The sequence below is a fragment of the Neofelis nebulosa genome, chromosome 3 (assembly GCF_028018385.1).
Source record: "Neofelis nebulosa isolate mNeoNeb1 chromosome 3, mNeoNeb1.pri, whole genome shotgun sequence".
Lineage (NCBI taxonomy): Eukaryota > Metazoa > Chordata > Mammalia > Carnivora > Felidae > Neofelis > Neofelis nebulosa.
The window spans coordinates 51,443,621-51,463,418 of record NC_080784.1 but is presented as its reverse complement, the minus strand read 5'-3'; the positions used below and the strand labels follow the sequence as shown (position 1 = coordinate 51,463,418).

Below are 19,798 nucleotides of genomic sequence, written 5' to 3'. Positions count from 1 at the left end.
TTGAGTTAAAGTCTCCATTTATTTTTTTCTTTTTTTACAAAAATCCAACATAAGACCATTGTGCTCATGACTGGAAAAAGGGTGGGGCGGATGGACACGGCCTGGACATCAAAGAGCTTCCCCCTTCAACATATCATCATTTCAAAGCGGGAGCTCCCTGAGCACACACACAGGCAGCTCCTGCACAGACCACTCCACCTGCCAACACAGGACCCCGGTGACCACGAGCCGGCCCGGCCTGAGGAGCAGTCCGCACCAGACAGACAACCACTGCCAGGAGTGCAAAGGCTCAGGACAGCCTGATGAGCACCTTGGGGAGGCTCTCACTTAGGTGAATGTCCCTCATGATGAAAAGCAACTGGCTACCTGGGGACAAGGATGTCCTGGGCCCTGGGTGCAAAGACTAGGCAACAAGGTGTTACCTACAGACAGCTGGGGAAACCCATGTGAGCGGTTTTCATCTTCCAAATGAGTCACAGTTACATGGTAGAGATGACATCTGTGTTTCCCAAGGTGACCGATCAGCATCAAAGGCATTTGAAGCATGGAGCTGGGCCTCCCCCTAACCCAGCTTACAAAAAGCAGCAGCCACTCACTCTCCAGTAGCACCTAACCAAGCAACATAAAAGGTCTGACTGCCCCACCTCTTGCTACTGAGGAGAGTCCCTTAAGAACATGGCCAGTGTCCACCAGGGCCTGCTGTTCGGAGTCCTTCAGGTTAGTGTTCCATTCAAGTCAAAATAGTGCTCGCCTTGTCAGGGGCTCTGACATCCTAGCCCTTCTGCAGTATGCTTTGATGTCATCCATAATCTCAGACCACTCAGCTACTCCTGGATCCACCAAGAGCATTCAGGGACCAAAAAACCTGGCTCCAATATATGGGGGTCCTAACACAGACTGCTCTTTTCTCACCAGGTCCCACTAAAAGTCAGTTTATGAGTTCCTCACATTAAAATAAACAAGATAAAAATAGCAGCCACATATATAGCTCAAAACACCACACTCTTTGGCTCCCCGGAAGGAAGAAGACTACTGCTAAAAAGGATAAAGTCAGGAATCAAGAAAAGGGTAGTTAGAAAGCTAGGATGCAGGGAGTCTGGACCCCTTTGCTGGGTTGCTGAGAAGCTGAATTGAATTTCCTGGGTAGCTGCCTCTGTGGAAGAGCCAGTGGGATGCCAGTGGGAACCTCTGGACGACACAAGTCCCAGGCGCAGCCCTGGTCTTGTCTGCCAAGAAGGAGAGGTCCCTTAGGTCCAGCTAGCCCTCCAGCTGGATGGGATCTATACGGGACAGAGTCTGGCTTCGAAATGATATTTGAAGAGACCCACTGATACAGACATGTCAGAGGAGAACGTGCCCCCAAGAAATAGAAGCACAGGGTGTCAAGGTCTGGGGAAGACGGAACTGGCTTAAGGCATGTGCATGACCAGGACAGACCTGAGCTTTTGTCCAGCTGTAGGAAACCACCTATATTCAACTTCACTGAAAGAAAGTGGGGTCCAGAAAAATGGTACAAGCCATGGGCTAAATCCCTGCCAAATGCCTCTAATACCCTCTTCCATTCCCCTACTGCCACTACCACCAAAAAAAAAAACCAAAAAACAAAAACAAAAAAAAACCAATAGCTTATTTCCATTTCAGCCCAAGGAATAGAAATGTAAACCTGGAGTGAAAGTGGTCATATGGGTACAAATGCCTGTGAAATCTCAGGCTGGACTGGAGCCTAACTTAACAAATTAGATCTTCCTATCGTTCTGGCACATACCAAACCTCAAGGGGTCCTGGAACCAACCTGGCATTGGGGATCTAAAAACTACAGGTAACATAGGGCACAGGTCCAGACAAAGGCGGAGGGGAAGGTGAATTTCACCAAGGTATTTATCCCAAGGCAGGCGCCTTGCTGTAAGACTTCCCGGCCAGCCGGGTGGGGATCCGCAAAGGATGCTCACTCATTCTACGCCAGAGAGAGGAGGCCAACCCGCAAACCACTGCAGATCACACCTGGAAGTGCCTGCCAGTTCTCTGTTCTCTTACACAAGAGATAACTTTCAGGAAAGCCTGAAGCCAAAGCACAACACGTGTTTTAAAAGGAGGGCTGAACAAAAAGAGCCATCTGGGAGAGCTGTCTTCAGGTCTCACTCCTTCCTCATTCTTCTTTCCAACAGGGGAGAGAATGGGGGCGCAGGGACAAGTTCTGGGACAGCATGGCCTAATGATGAATCCTTGAAACCACTGAATCCAGCACAGGGAAGCTCCGCTGTTCCCAGAGGTGCAGGTCCTCCCCGCGGACTCAAGCGACAGGAAGACGCGAGTTCCAGATCACCGGGTGGCAACAGATGGGGGAAGGAACAAACCGACACGGCTTATCTCGTCCAGGCCCCACAGGAGGGCCAAGCCTGGCCTTTTTGTTTCTGCACAATGATGCCCTGGGGAGTGTGGAGATGATCCTTAAGGATGAGCTAGATACCATGAGGCCAGGATCCGTCTCCACCAACATACAGAACATCAGAAGACCTGATGGGTCCCTCACTTTGTGAAACAGGCAGAAATTTCAAACTCCCCCCCAAATATATATATATATATATATGTATATGTATATGTATGTGAGAGTGTGTGTGTGCATCTATATACATATATACACACATATATATGTATATATACACACACATATATATAAATAAGCCTTGAATGGCAAATCTGAAACTTTTTCCTTTTAAATAATAATAATAGCTGTTACTGAATTTAAAAATCACAAACCAGCTGTCCTGGGCTTATGAACTGCGTGAGTGACTCTCCGGAGTCCCCATGGTCCTCAGTGTAAGCTATCAGTCAGTGCCCTGTATAGGGAACCCCGGTGTCCTTGGACCAGGGTTCCAGGCCCAGTGTGGCCGACTTTAAGAGAAAGAAGGCTATTTCCTTTCCATTCTTCCTGCCACCTCTCCCAGCAGAGGGCGTGGGCCACCCACCCAGCAGATGTCCCTGAGGTCCTTCAATGTCTAGGAACCTTAGGAGCCATCTCCCCCTCTCTGCTCATCCTCTCCCTAAAACTTGCAATGCCCCTAGATGAACTTGAAGCACTTGGTCTTGTCGTGGGGCAGGCGGGTTTTGAAGAGCACAGAGTCCACCCTGAATTGAGTGTACAGCAGGGGCATATAGCCATACACCTTGACAAAAAAGTTGATACATTTGTGCCGCTCATGAAAGTGGGAATCATCGTGTGACAGGGCCTGAGGGCATCCTGGGCATCGGAAAGTCCACCGAGAGGTCACCTGGGAATAGGGAAGAAAGAGCAAACAGAGTGAGAATCGCAGGTGCTAGTACAACAGAAATCCTGCAGCTTAACCAATCCGATGCTTCCAATTTCCCAGGGAAGACAGTGACCCTGGGTGGCCACATTCACCCACAGAGCACGTCAGGAGCCACAGCCCAGGCTCTCTTTCTGTCACATATGTATCTATATCATTGAAAAGGGTGCTCTTTCCAAATAACCTGAACTGTAGATACCAAAAGCCTTATAATGTTTAGTATTACTTGTCTCAGTAACTCCACCTCTAGTATTTATCTTGGTTGCACAGCAAGACGTAGGTATGAGATGGTTCATTTCATCAATGTTTTGCAATAGCAAGATAATAGAAAAGTACCCATCAAAAGGGGACTATTTAAATAATTATAAAATACTACACATCCATTAAAAAGAGGCTTAGGGGGACACCTGGGTGGCTCAGTCAGTTAAGTCAGACTTCGGCTCAGGTCATGATCTCCCAGCACACATGAGTTCGAGCCCGGCAACAGGCTCTGTGCTGACAGCTCAGAGCCTGGAGTCTGCTTCAGATTCTGTGTCTCCCTCTCTCTCTGCCCCTCGCCCGCTCCCACTTTATCTCTCTCTCTCAAAAATAAACATTAAAAAAATGTTTACAAAAAAAGAGGTTTAGGAAAATTATAAAGGCATGGAAAAGTGGTTATACAGCAGTAGTTACGATGATGCCCAGGAAATTTCAAGAAATTAGAAAAGCATAATAAGTAATTTAACAGCTTCAAGATCAGCAATGTGGCAGACCAAATGACATAAGAACACCCTCAGCACAGAGTACCTGAAAATTCAGTATGAACTATATACACCATCTCTTTAAATGTATGGCCAAGCTCATAATGAAAGAAAGGAGATGAAATGTCAGGAAAGAAGTGAAATCCTCAGAGGCCAAAATAATGAAAAAGTCTGAATCCAATGAGATAGCCAGGAGCTTTGGATTTTAACGGGCTGGGGAGGCAAGAGCTACAAAACCTTACTGGAGACTTTTTTACACACCAGGACCCAGTGGAAGGCTGCATGGGTTGGAGGCAGCTCCACAGAAAGCTGTTTTCTTCCCAGTCTTAGCTCTAAGTGGAAGAGGAAACATCACCTGTGAGAATGTATAACCAACCACATGCTAGCCCTCACACACCTGAGTTATGTTACCTGTGTGTCCTGAAAAGCCCCAAGATGCTAATTTAGCTTCAACAGGTCTCAAGGTATTGACCCCAGGTGCATGGAAGAAGCAAATCCTCTCTGGTATAAATGCACCCCTCCTTCCTACAAATGCCATAAGTAAAATCTCAAAGAATATGATTTCACAATCAAAAGTCACACACAAGAAAAGGGAATGAGCCACATGAGGGAAAATCTGCAGAAACAAACAACAGAATTAGACTCCAAAACCCTGTAAAATCACAAAACCCAAAACCCTGCAAAGATGCAGGATTATCAGATGGTTACTAGGACAATAAATGTGTATTCGTGCAAGGAAATTTTGCAAGATTACTTAAGGTTTGATAAAGAAAAAAGGGATTATCAAAACAGTCCTAGAGACTATGAAAAAGAACCAAACAGAATAGGAATGAAAAGCATACTGAATTCAATCAATGGATGGGTGTGAAGAGGTCAGTGATGAAAAGTATAATAAAATTATTATAAATAGAAAATATCAACTAAAAGCTTTAAAAAATACGAAAGCAAGACTGAGAGACATGGAGAGGAGATATTGTATGACTCCATTTATATAAAGTTCAAAAAAGGCAAAGCTGATCCTGCAACAGAAAAAAAAGACCCTGACTCACTACCATTCCCTGGCTGAACTCTCAGGCCTGCTAAGAGCTGCTCCCGCCCACCCCTGCCTGTGGGAGCCAGGCCTCTCTTCGCCCTGCCCTCCCTCCAGGGCGGGTGGTATGGGAGAATGACTAAGGAACAAGGAGAAAAATGCTCAACCTCTCTAATAATCAGGCAAGTGTAAATTAAGACAATGGGATACACTTTATACCTATCAAGTAGGCAAAAATGAAAGTTTAACAGTACCAAATGTTAATAAAGATGTGTAGGTGGGGCGCCTGGGTGGCGCAGTCGGTTAAGCGTCCGACTTCAGCCAGGTCACGATCTCGCGGTCCGTGAGTTCGAGCCCCGCGTCAGGCTCTGGGCTGATGGCTCGGAGCCTGGAGCCTGTTTCCGATTCTGTGTCTCCCTCTCTCTCTGCCCCTCCCCCGTTCATGCTATGTCTCTCTCTGTCCCAAAAATAAATAAAAAACGTTGAAAAAAAAAAAAATTAAAAAAAAAAAAAAAAGATGTGTAGGAACTGCAACTATTATACAGTGTGGGTGAGAATATCCATTGGTACATCTGTTTTGAAGATAGTTTGGCATAATCAAGTATAACCGAAGGTACATGTAGCCATGACCCAGCAGAAGAGGAATGAACAGGGTGATACACGGATCTACTCCATTTGTTTCTTTTTTAAAAAAGGAAGAAAAATATATAATCTGAAACAAATAGGGCAAAATGTCAATATTTGGCAAAACTGCTGGGTACGCATGTTTGTTATATTCTTCCCTTTTTAAAAACATTTCATTCACATATTGTAAACCAGTAGTAAATAGCAAGCGTTCCATATATGTGTGTGTGTGTGTGTGTGTGTGTGTGTGTGTGTGTGTGTGTGTGTATATAATAAGCACTTTATTCATATATGTACAGATGTATCCGATTCTCTGCCTTTGACAGGCCCAACGGTTCTTCACTCCTTTTCACGTGAGTGATAAAACACAAGCCTCTGGAAGGATGAAATTAACAGCATCCCAGCCAAGGGAGTTCCAGTGACACCTTACATGCTTGCCACTCTCATTTTTAGTTCCCCCTTCCTGTCTTATAATAAGCCCAACTATACAGTGAAAGAAAAGTCTGTTACATAAACACTAAAAACATGTTATTTTTAGGTTACCTAGTCCACAATACTGCCAGAACCAGAAAATTTACTGTGAACTTTTTAAAAAGCAGACTACAAAAAAGTACATATTTAAAAAAAAATAAAAATAAAAAGGCTACCACCACAGAAAACCAAAAAAAAAAAAAAAAAAAAAAAATGCCAAAAGGCTTGAGTAATTTTTATTTATGAACAGATATTTTAACAAATAATTTAAAAATTATTATTACTAATATAAATTGAGGGAAGAAATTAAGCTTAAATGACCCATCCCATAATTTTTAGCTAACAAGTAAACATCACATATAGCCAATCATAGCTGTCAGCGCACAAGTCTCCATAGTTGAACCGGGTGAACAGTGGTCAGTGCTCCGAGGTGCTGCTCACCACACAGCTAAAAGTCTGAGGGGGTCAGGACTTCTACAGAGGTGGTCCCTTGGTCCCTGTGAAGGAGCCCACCAGGCCCCCCAACTTCCCAGTTCTCACAGGATCCTTGTTGTGTACAGGAAGTAGTGAGTTACCACTTTTTCCACCACCCTCACTGAAACAGGAGATGGGCATCAAGAATTCATCAAAAGGGGCGCCTGGGTTGCTTAAGCGTCTGACTTCAGTTCAGGCCATGATCTCGTGGTTCATGAGATCAAGCCCCGTGTTAGCCTCTGTGCTGGTATCTCAGAGCCTGGAGCCTGCTTCGGATTCTGTCTCCCTCTCTCTCTGCCCCTCCCCCACTCATTCTCCCTCCCTCCCTCCCTTCCTCCCTCCCTCCCTCTCTCTCTCTGTCTCTCAAAAATAAACATTAAAGGGGCGCCTGGGTGGCGCAGTCGGTTAAGCGTCCGACTTCAGCCAGGTCACGATCTCGCGGTCCGTGAGTTCGAGCCCCGCGTCAGGCTCTGGGCTGATGGCTCGGAGCCTAGAGCCTGTTTCTGATTCTGTGTCTCCCTCTCTCTCTGCCCCTCCCCCGTTCATGCTCTGTCTCTCTCTGTCCCGAAAATAAATAAAAAACGTTGAAAAAAAATTAAAAAAAAATAAAATAAAATAAACATAAAAAAACAAAAAAGGATTCGTCAAGAGAAGGATATTATCAAACAGCATCTATGTCCAGTATTCTAGTCTGTTCTCCCTATACCTGAAAATCTTCCTCCTCATCCCAGACACCATCTAACCACAGAGAAGCCCCTAACCCTGCAAATGATCCCATTTGACACAAAAAGATATTTTATGCTGTTCTCACTAAAGCAGTGGTTTCTAATTATGTGCCCCACCAGTAAAAATAAATTTGAGACAGCAACCCCAGTACATTTATAAAATATATTTCTATACATTTTGGGATATGTATTTATATATTATAAAACACTGTATTATGTAACAAAACAAAGGAATTTAGAAACATGAAGCAACAGCTGTACTATAAAATGAAGTTTGAACTTTTAACACTTAACCAATACTATAGATTATATTTTATGTGGGAACATTCAGTCCAAGAGAAGTATTAGTGTCAGGCATAGTAACAGAAAGGAAAGCCCTTCAACAGATGGTGAGTCTCTCTTATGACCAGAGAATTAAGATACATACTTATGCTTTCTACCTCTACTTCCTTATCACTCTCTACTTCCTTTTTAATTCCTGCTGGGCTTTTAAATCCTTTATTTTTTTTTAATGTTTATTTATTTATTTTTGAGAGAGAGTGTGTGTGTGTGTAAGTGGAGCAGAGAGAGAGGGAGACAGAGAATCCCAAGTAGGTTCCTGCTGTCAGTGCAGAGACCCACATGTGGCTTGAACTCATGAACTGTGAGATCGTGACCTGAGCTGAAGTCAGATGCTTAACCAACTGAACCACCCAGGTGCCCCTTAAGCCCTTTATTCTGAATGAAGCTTATTTACATTCTAGATCTTCTCCTCCTTGAATGAAAACAGTACATTTTTCAAAGCAATAATATGAAACTAATTCCTTTTTCTTTATTTAGTCAATATTGTTAAAATATTAACATTTTATTATTATTTATTATACTTTTTGTGGGGGTGGGGGAGAGAGCACAAGCAGGGAAGAGGGGCGGAGGGAAGGGGGGGAGAGAGGGAGAGGGAGAGGGAGAGAGAGAGAGAGAATGAGAATCTCAAGCAGGCATCACAGTCAGCACAGAGCCTGACGAGAAGCTGGATCCCATGACCCTGAGTTCATGACCTGAGTCAAAATCAAGAGTCGGATGCTCAAATGACTGAGCCACCCAGGAGCACCTACAATATTAACATTTTTCAAAGAACACTGCTAATCGTATAAAACAGTCATACCTGCTTAATCATAACAAGGGAGAGAATATAGTTTGATAGTGAAAATTTGAAGTAGTTAAAGGGAAAAAAAGAATTACTATTTTAGAACATAAAATAGCACATATACCTAATACTATTAAAATTAGGTAAATTAGGGGCGCCTGGGTGGCTTAGTCGGTTAAGCAGCCGACTTAGGCTCAGGTCATGATCTCGCGGTCCGTGAGTTCGAGCCCCACATCGGGCTCTGTGCTGACAGCTCAGAGCCTGGAGCCTGTTTCAGATTCTGTGTCTCCCTCTCTCTGACCCTCCCCTCTTCATGCTCTGTCTCTCTCTGTTTCAAAAATAAATAAACATTAAAAAAATTTTTTTAAAAATTAGGTAAATTAATTGAAATATTTAGCTCAAACTGGTTCTATACTATTAAGTAAATCACTGGACTCAGAATTTGAAGGAATTAATTTAAGAATTTGAAGACATTCTTAATTTATTGACTTTTGACTTAAAAAAGTCATCCTAATCTTGAACTCTTCTTATATTCTCACAGAACTGAGAAAATTCACAGAGAATACTTATTTTTCAAGTTTTTACTTGGTAAGGATCATGTATACCAAGTGCAAATTATTTGTGTCTAACTCTCTACACTGAAGAGATGGTTTGGCTCATGAAACACTGGCCTAATATGGTAGACAAACATGCTTTAATAAGGATGAAAAATTCATCATGTCTGTGAGTGCTTCAGGTGACTGATGATATTAGGTACCTAATCACTCAGATACTTTAAATTTTCATGGATAATGTCTTCTGATCTACTAGGGAAGTATAAATAGAAGCATACATCTTGGATGAAGTTTAGTCCCTGGTCACATAAGAAAGGATGAAGAAAGAAAAGAAAATTGCACCAATCATTAATTTCTGAGAACCCTGTCTCTTTAGCTTAACGTTTATAAGGAAGTGTGCTTTTTATCTGTTTAACATCACATAAAATGAAAACAAAGATTTTCATTTAATATTTAATTAGTATCTATCACTGCACCTGGGAAACATACTATACTTTTATATAAGTAATTGTAATGACTATTATTCACAGTTTAAAAAAATTTTTTGGTGCATTGTTTTGCTAATTATTTTCTTGTGAGGCTTTAGCAGAAGGCCCAGGAATAGAAAAAAACTATGGAGTAATCCGGAGTTAAGTTATAATGCTGAGCCATACTTGGGAAAAGGTTTGATTAGGCATAAATGAATGCATAAGGCCTCCGATTGCTTTTCTTTCTTTCCTTTTATGCTTTGTTGCATGGACCCAAGGTCCTCTGTTTACCACTCTGCTACCACTACAGATATGACTGGAGTATCATTAGCATATGCTGGTGGTTACTTCGTCTACAACTTACCTTCAAAATATAAGAGGAATGAAATATCCGCCCAATTATTATTAATTAATACGTGAAGGTAAACTTATTTTATAAAATTAAATAATATGCCTTTTTAACAATAAAGACAACAGGATCTTAATCAGCTTTTTAATTTTTAACGTCAAGGACAGCAGGTGTGAATCCATAACATAAATACTGACAGAATAGTTATAAATACTATTAGTTTGAACTGACAAACAGGTTCTCAAATATTAACTGCTGCAAGGTCCTTACGAGGCCGACCCTCATCCCTACCAGAAGAGCTTTCACTTGTCTGAACCTGCGATGATGACATAAAAGGTTATGTAACCAGTCTCTCTGTGCACAGAGTATTAAGTTATTATATTCTGGTCAAATCTATTCACTAACTCAAAGACAAAAACAGAATTCAAATTTCTAGAATCCAGAAGGTACTGATGATTTGTTTTTGAGTAAATGCCTTTCATAGCACTACTTATGTGCCAGGCACTATTCTTAGAGCTTTACGTATGTTAACACAGAAACCTTACATTTTTTATGCCATGGATCTATGGAAAAGTTAGTAACTACCATAATTTCAAAGCAATGGTGAACATAAATAATACTTCAAGATGCAGCAACAAATGTAATGTGATAGGAAAATATCTGTCAGTTCTATTGGTGACAAATCAGTTACTGTAAATACTCTTAGGAACTGTAGCATGTTTGATAACTGATGGAAATGCTAACTCCAGTTAGAGATTAGTGAAAATTAAAGATGTAACATTTTCCCCATCCAAGTTCCAAACCCTCCGAGTTCTGTCCATTTACACCTTAGCGGCAGAGAGCCCCTGTATGAACAACTCACTTAACTCTGCAACAACTGCAGATGAGGACTCTGAGGTACGGTTCATTACCTATTGCACTACCGCAAAATAAGTGACTGAAGTACACATGCACCCCCAATTCCAGAAGTACTGGCACCCTCACCTTGATGGGGGGTTTCCGAGTGATGTGGGAGACAAGGAAGTTCATGGCAATGTCCTCACAGTTGATGTATTCATCCACCATATCTCGGATGGCCTGGGGCATCACGTAAGAATACAGGTAGGCATAATACTGTCAGGGGTAGAAAAAGAATCACATACTCTGTTAGAGGCCACAGTTCTTTGGCTTTCAGCAAAAACATACATGGATCTAGGCGCTGTTAGGAAGTGTAGTGGGGGTGGGAGGGCTGGGTGTGACAATCATTAGTGGAATCGCTACTGGCATTTATTTAGGGGGTTGTGGCCAAGGATGCTAAACATCCTACAAGGCAGATCTTCTGCAATAATAAATAATTTTCCCGTCCAAATCGCCATTATCACCCCCCTTTGAGGATCAAAAGTTCATTTTACAACAATATAAAGACTTTTTCAAATTAGGTCAGACAGTGGTTCAGTTGAACATTCTGTGACAACGACAATAAGGGATAAGTGTGGGGGAAAGCCTGGTTATTGAGCCATAAAACATCCAATCCCTCAGTTCCTCTACATATGGATTCTAGAATCTGATTATTTCTCAACCTTTGCCATAGGCTACTCCCTGCTCCAAGCCACCATCATCTCTTGCCTGGATTATTCATACTGTCCCCTAAACAGTTTCCCTGCTGTCATATTTTCTTCCCTACAGTCCGTTCTATGCACAGCAGGGTGATCATGTTCAAACACAAGTCCAACTGAACATGCCAGTCTAAAACCCTTCAACAGCTTTTCATTTCACTCAGAGTAAAAACCTACTTTCTTTCTTTTTTTTTAAATGTTTTATTTTATTTTTGAGAGAGAGTGACAGAGTGAGAGCAGGGGAAGGGCAGAGAGAGAGGGAGACACAGAATCTGAAGCAGGCTCCAGGCTCCGAGCTGTCAGCACAGAGCCTGACACGGGGCTCAAACCCACGAACCACAAGATCATGACCCGAGCTGAAGTCAGATGCTTAACCAAATGAACTACCCAGGCGCCCCGAAGTCTACATTCTGGAAATTGTCCTGAAAGGCCCACAAAATGGTGTGCGAAAGCTAGCTCACACCTGCTAATGAATGTCAATTGCTAACCAAGAATTTTGTGAGACTGTTTAGGAATTCTGTGAGCGTGTTATGAAAAATAGCCATTATTAAAAATATAATCACATACACTTAAAATTAAATAAGTTATATTAAAACCAATAAATACCTAAAGCACATCACTTAATTAGCTTACTATTATTTATTACATTTTACTGTTATCTTGAGGTTGTTTATATCTACCATATCTGGATGGTGACAATACTATATAATGGTGCAGAACTGCCCATCCCTTCCTAACTTCAAGTTCAGTGACTCATGTCCATAGCTTGAAATCAGTCGCAGCAAGAATACTTATACCACAGAAAAGGACAAATGCTATAAAACAAGGCAATTATTAATTATGATGTGTTGCAATGTGCTAATGATGAATGAATAGGTAAGGTGCCCAATAAAACGGATTTATATATTTTATTACCTTAAATAGTTAGAATCTATGTAGTGAAATAATGATAATAAAATTTTTGTACCACATAGTGGTTTGCTGGTTATCTTACGGCAAAGTACTTAAGTGAACTTAAAAGATGAATTATACATTTCTCTCTTACAGAAAGAGGATTAAAATTTTCCGACTCTTTATTTTTTTTAAGTGTTATTTATTTTGAGAGAGAGAGAGAAAGAGAGAGCAAGCAAGGTGCACAGTGACAGGGAGAGAGAGAATCCCAAGCAGGCTCTTTGATGTTAATGCCGAGCCCAAAGTAGGGCTTGATCTCACAAAATAAAAGATCCTGACCTGAGCCAAAATCAAGAGTGGGATGCTTAACTGACTGAGCCACCCAAGTCCCTGTCAACCCTTTAAATGGACAGTGGCTGCCATTAGTGTGCAAATGAGAACATAGGTAGAGAACATAATCCATCTCCTCAACAAGGGAAGGTGACATGAAAACAAGAAGAACTGCCTTCTTTTAAAAATATGGAGAAGAGAAAAGCCAAAGTAATTTTGAAGAAGAAGACCAAAGCAGGAGGCATCACAATCCCAGACTTTAGCCTCTACTACAAAGCTGTAATCATCAAGACAGCATGGTATTGGCACAAAAACAGACACATAGACCAATGGAATAGAATAGAAACCCCAGAACTAGACCCACAAATGTATGGCCAACTAATCTTTGACAAAGCAGGAAAGAATATCCAATGGAAAAAAGACAGTCTCTTTAACAAATGGTGCTGGGAGAACTGGATAGCAACATGCAGAAGATTGAAACTAGACCACTTTCTCACACCATTCACAAAAATAAACTCAAAATGGATAAAGGACCTGAATGTGAGACAGGAAACCATCAAAACCCTAGAGGAGAAAGCAGGAAAAAACCTCTCTGACCTCAGCCGTAGCAATTTCTTACTTGACACATCCCCAAAGGCAAGGGAATTAAAAGCAAAAATGAACTACTGGGACCTTATGAAGATAAAAAGCTTCTGCACAGCAAAGGAAACAACCAACAAAACTAAAAGGCAACCAATGGAATGGGAAAAGATATTTGCAAATGACATATCGGACAAAGGGCTAGGATCCAAAATCTATAAAGAGCTCACCAAACTCCACACCCAAAAAACAAATAACCCAGTGAAGAAATGGGCAGAAAACATGAATAGACACTTCTCTAAAGAAGACATCCAGATGGCCAACAGGCACGTGAAAAGATGCTCAACGTCGCTCCTCATCAGGGAAATACAAATCAAAACCACACTCAGATATCACCTCATGCCAGTCAGTGGCCAAAATGAACAAATCAGGAGACTATAGATGCTGGTGAGGATGTGGAGAAACGGGAACCCTCTTGCACTGTTGGTGGGAATGCAAATTGGTGCAGCCACTCTGGAAAACAGTGTGGAAGTTCCTCAAAAAATTAAAAATAGACCTACCCTATGACCCAGCAATAGCACTGCTAGGAATGTACCCAAGGGATACAGGAGTACTGATGCATAGGGGCACTTGTACCCCAATGTTTATAGCAGCACTCTCAACAATAGCCAAATTATGGAAAGAGCCTAAATGTCCATCAACTGATGAATGGATAAAAAATTGTGGTTTATATACACAATGGAGTACTACGTGGCAATGAGAAAGAATGAAATATGGCCCTTTGTAGCAACATGGATGGAACTGGAGAGTGTTATGCTAAGTGAAATAAGCCATACAGAGAAAGACAGATACCATATGGTTTCACTCTTACGTGGATCCTGAGAAACTTAACAGAAACCCATGGGGCAGGGGAAGGAAAAAAAAAAAAAAAAAAAAAAGAGGTTAGAATGGAAGAGAGCCAAAGCATAAGAGACTCTTTTAAAAACTGAGAACAAACTGAGGGTTGAGGGGGGGTGGGAGGGAGGGGAGGGTGGGTGATGGGTATTGAGGAGGGCACCTTTTGGGATGAGCACTGGGTGTTGTATGGAAACCAATTTGACAATAAACTTCATATATTGAAAAAATAAAAAAATAAAAATATGGAGAAGACATTATGAACACAAATGTTTAGAAGTATTTCCACCATTATGTGATTATGATTGATGCCATAAATAAACGCTTTCATGTTGTACATTTTATTTTATTTATTTATTTTTTTAACATTTTTTATTTATTTTTGGGACAGAGAGAGACAGAGCATGAACGGGGGAGGGGCAGAGAGAGAGGGAGACACAGAATCGGAAACAGGCTCCAGGCTCCGAGCCATCAGCCCAGAGCCCGACGCGGGGCTCGAACTCACGGACCGCGAGATCGTGACCTGGCTGAAGTCGGACGCTTAACCGACTGCGCCACCCAGGCGCCCCAATGTTGTACATTTTAAAAAAATAAAAACTTTGTAGCCTGTTTAAAAATATTTTAAATGAAAAGTTTCAATGCATTTAGAACCTACTCTAAGAAAAAGTAACACTTTCTCATTAGTTTCCTTAAAAAAAAAAAAAAAAAGGCATTTCAGAAGATGAAAATTCTAAGCTGATTTTAACAAAATGCTACCAAATTAGTGGATGAATATCATGACTTAATAAGTCCAGCAATGTGGCATTTCTTACATGGACAGTGACTAAAACCAATTATCAAAAATATGCTTACTTTAGAAATAGATCTGAGTACCCAAGTGGCTCAGTTGGTTAAGCAGCCAACTTCAGCTCAGGTCATGATCTCACAGATCGTGGGTTCAAGCCCCGCATCAGGCTCTGTGCTGACAGCTCAGAGCCTGGAGCCTGCTTCTAGTTCTGTGTGTGTGTGTCTGTCTGTCTCCCTGCCCCTCTCCAGCTCACGCTCAGTATCTCTCCCTCAAAAATAAACATTAAAAAAAAAAAAGAAATAGATCTCTGACTTGCCATAAGACAGTGTCAAATTAAGGTTTTAAAATAATACACCTGAAACTAATATAACACTGTATGTTAACTGGAATTAAAACAAAAAAAGGAAAGGAAAGGAAAGGAAAGGAAAGGAAAGGAAAGGAAAGGAAAGGAAAGGAAAGGAAAGGAAAGGAAAGGAAAGGAAAGGAAAGGAAAGGAAAGGAAGAAGGAAGGAAGGAAGGAAGGAAGGAAGGAAGGAAGGAAGGAAGGAAGGAGGGAAGGAGGGAGGAAGAAGAATATTCAATCATTTGCTTTCACTAAAATATAAAAATTCAGTAAGAATATCATTTTGAAACTTTATTTCATCTTTATCTCAACATTATAAAAATTTCTATAAGTACAGTAGTGCATATAAATAAATACACACATATATGAGGTACAGGTTTAAAATTTTTTATTGATTGGTACTTATAAACAGAAAACTTGATTTCTCAAATCAGGGATGACCAACTTCATTGCTTTCAAGGACCAAACAAGTAAGGTAAATAAATAAGTGACACTTTAAAAAAACTGGTGTAAGAAACATAAAGAGACGTGGGGCAAATAAGTGCATACAAGCCCATCAGCAGGGGACAGTGACTACACAGCTTCAGGCAATTGGTGCCAGGCAGGAAGAACACCCAAGTATGACCTGATCTTCATGTTCACCGAAGTCCAGATGTTTGTGTAAACTTCTCTGGTGTTTAAAACCTGGCAGTGCATGGGATGGCATTAGGGGACTAAATAAACATTTCTGTTAGCCACAGAAGGCTTGAGGGCTGCTACTCTATAACCTTTGCTCTAGATTTTCAAATAGAAAAAAAAAAAACCCTAAGGTTTATTAAGTAAATTATTTATTACTTAAAAGTGAAGGGATATGGCTATTGTAACTTTTAAAGAGCAATCAGAATTTGAGAACAGGCAGACTTTTCAGAAGGCAAGTAAATTCTTAAGGTATGAGTAGCAATGCTAAAATTGGTGGCTCTTTCTCAGATGACCAGTAGGAAAATAAATGACTCCAGTTAAGTATGGTTTCTCAGCCGATAGTTTCTAATCCTACTTGCAGCTCCTATCCAACCAAAGCCCACCCATGTTTGGAAAATAAGCACAAGGGTGAGATTCAAGATGGAACAAGCAGATCAGCTTCACACATTAAGTTTTAAAAAGAAAAAAAAAAATCTGAAAGTTTAAGGATTTCTTGGTCTAGTTCAAAATGTCCCTAGTAAGATGGCTTTCAAGGTTCTGTTTGAGGTGGGTCACAAGATGCCACCACAGGAAATATGAAATACATGAGGGACAAAAGATTGGAGAAACTTGGGATGTCAGTTTGAAGTTTGAAGAGGGACATATAGGGGATGTCCTGAAAACATCATTAGGTATAGGAGTACAGAATTCAGGCAACAGCCAAGGCTGGAATATAGACACAGAAATCACCAGCCTGTAGATGTTAATCCACAAGACCTTGAGATATGAGAGAATGTCTAGGGAAAACACAAAGTGAGAAGAGCACTAGATACAAAAGCCAGAACTCTAAGACACTTCAACATTTATGGGGAAAACAGTGTGCAAGTTGCCCAGGATGAGAGAGGGCATGGAGTGGAGATCAGGATGATGGGCCACGTGGCAATGTCTTTGATGACCAGGAAGAAATAACTAGGAGGTTCCTAGATGGAAGCAACAAGACAGATGCTCAAATGAGACTCAAATGAGATTTTATATGAGAGCTGAGAATTGTCTGGAAGTGTCATTGGTAAGCAATAAAAATGATTCTCTGTACCTTCCCTGCTCCAAAGTACATATCTGGGGAAATGAGTAGACTAAATCACTGTCCCAGGAAGAAATATAGGAACAGGGTAAAGGGGAAGCACTGTCCTCAGAGAAAAGTCAGGTATTAATCAGGTCAAGGAGACAGAAGAGGTATTCTGTGAAGTGAGGGGTGCAGGGAATTGGCTATCTAAGAAAAGGGATTCTTCAGAGCCCAGAGGAAGTACTTGGAAGGAAAGGTATAGAGCAACACTATCTAAGATATATTATGTGAGTCACATCTCTGGTAGCCACATTTTTAAAAAGTAAAAGAAACAGTATGGGAATGCAAGCTGGTACTGCCACTCTGGAAAACAGTATGGAGGTTTCTTCAAAAACTAAAAATAGAACTACCCTACAAACCAGCAACTGCACTACCAGATATTTATCCAAGGGATACAGGTGTGCTGTTTTGAAGGGACACATGCACCCCAATGTTTATAGCAGCGCTATCGACAATAGCCAAAGTATGGAAAGAGACCAAAGGTCCATCCATGGATGAATGGATAAAGAAAATGTAGTATATATATACAATGGAGTATTACTCGGCAATCAAAAAGAATGAAATCTTGCCATTGGCAACTACATGGATGGAACTAGAGGGTATTATGCTAAGTGAAATTAGTCAGAGAAAGACAAAAATCATATGACTTCACTCATATGAGGACTTTAAGAGACAAAACAGATGAACATAAGGGAAGGGAAACAAAAATAACACAAAAACAGGGAGGGGGACAAAACATAAGAGACTCATAAATATGGAGAACAAACAGAGGGTTACTGGAGTAGGTGTGGGAGGGGGGGATGGGCTAAATGGGTAAGGGTAACTTAGGAATCTACTCCTGAAATCGTTGTTGCACTATATGCTAACTAACTTGGATGTAAATTTTAAAAAAATTAAATTAAAAAAAGAAACAGTAAAATTAATTAGAACATATTTTATTTAACCCAGTGTATCCAAAATAATTGCATTTTAACATACAATCAATATAAAAATTATTGAGATAGTTTACATTATTTCTTTCATGCCAAATTTTCAAAATCTGGTGTGCACTTTGTACTTACAGCTCATCTCAATAATGACCAGTCACATTTCAAGTACTCAATAGCCACGTGTGGCCAGTGGCTACTTCATAGCATAGACAAGATACAGACGAAAGATGAGTCAGGAGCAAAAACATTTAGCAATAACAATACAGGAGAAAAGTAATGACTGCAGGGGTATGCATTTTGGATATTCATTAAAAACTGGGATGCATGCCATGGTGAAAGCTCTAAGGAATAAATAAAACTTGCACAACCACTACAGAGGCTCATAGTGGGGTTTGATAGTGTGGGTTAGCCTGAATCAGAAGAGAATCAGCCAGGCCATGTCTAGGATGGCAATGGTAAAACAACAGTATTTAGCCCAAAGCTCTCAGTTTTAAGGATGAGAGCCAATGCCCAGAAAGGTAAACTAATTTCCCTAATGGCCTACATGCAATCGTGCAGGCAGCCTTACTACCTTGACTTTTTATCCCAGAGTTGCTTTGAGCATCTTGAAAACAATCTTTAAAAATAGAAATAACTTACTTCTAGCATAAAAGGAACATATAAGAGGGGCACCTGGGTGGCTCAATCAGTTAAGTGTCGGTCTTCGGCTCAGGTCATGATCTCACACTTTGTGGGTTCGAGCCCCACATCAGACTCTGTGCTGACAGCTCAGAGCCTGGAGCTTGCTTTGCATTCTGTGTCTCCCTCTCTCTCTGCCCCTCCCCCACTCATACTCTGTCCCTCAAAAATGAATAAACATTTAAAAAAATTAAAAGAAAAAAAATGAACATATAAGAAACATTAGGATGGCTAACTTTAGGGCAGCATTTCACTACCACCCAAAGGCTCAACTCTTAACCAAGTTCATGCCAATCTTATCAAGCTTTTTCTTACCTTGTGAAAGAAGGCAGCACCTGTCAGCACCATGGACAGCTCACAGGAGTAGTTGGAGTTGTAGAGCCAGGACTGATGAGGGATGTCCCACGCATGGTAACGGCCAGGGAAACCCACAATGCGGTCCCGTGCTTCTCTCCACACCCTTGAAAAACACAAGTATATGCACACACCTGAGTATGAAGCTCTAAGATAACCAGAAAGTTTAAATTACCGTCTCTATCTTGCAGGCTCTGGTCCTTGGGCTGTTACTTCTTTTTTCCTTTAAAAGGTTTTTCTTTAAATAACAAGATCAATCACAGGCCAAACAGGATAAAAACAAGCAAAGAGTGCCACGTGTAGTTTCCTTAATAAGCACTTGCTTACTGCTCTTCTAACTTCTGGCAGCCAGCACCTCTCTAAGCCTTTACAGAGAGAACAAGCTGGAATAACATGGAAAGGAGTTAACTAGAAGTCAAGAGTCTCCAAAATGGGGTATGAACAGCAATCTGCTAACAAGTAGGAAGAAATATCAATTTCTACTTCTATTTATTTTTAATCTTAATTTCCAAAAAAAGTTGTTATATTTTTATGTGCTATTTTCTATTTTTTTCTGTTCTATTTTCTATTTTTTATTTTTATTTTTTCTCGAAAGTTTTGTTTTACATGAGCATAATATGTTAGTACAGTAGGACTTGTATATATTTTACGTATATTGCATACATAACTGTTCTTTTAATGAGGGGGTACACCATTAAAAAAAAACTTGGAGCCCACTGGTTTAACCACAGGAGACTATTGCTTGGAGTAGGTGCAACAGTCTTAATTCCTGAATT

General features: G+C 40.9%; 1 protein-coding gene across 3 annotated transcripts in view; it reads right to left on the bottom strand.

The window, feature by feature from the left end:
- The window catches only part of EXTL3 (exostosin like glycosyltransferase 3), a 137,217-nt gene continuing 117,419 nt past the window's right edge, over positions 1–19,798 (bottom strand). For all 3 annotated transcript variants that reach the window (XM_058720789.1, XM_058720791.1, XM_058720788.1), the window contains 3 exons: positions 18,984–19,128; positions 10,847–10,975; positions 1–3,269 (listed from right to left, as the gene is read on the bottom strand). In XM_058720789.1, the coding sequence (XP_058576772.1) occupies positions 3,060–3,269; positions 10,847–10,975; positions 18,984–19,128 (484 nt within the window). In that variant the 3' untranslated portion in view covers positions 1–3,059. The remainder of the gene's footprint in view (positions 3,270–10,846; positions 10,976–18,983; positions 19,129–19,798) is intronic.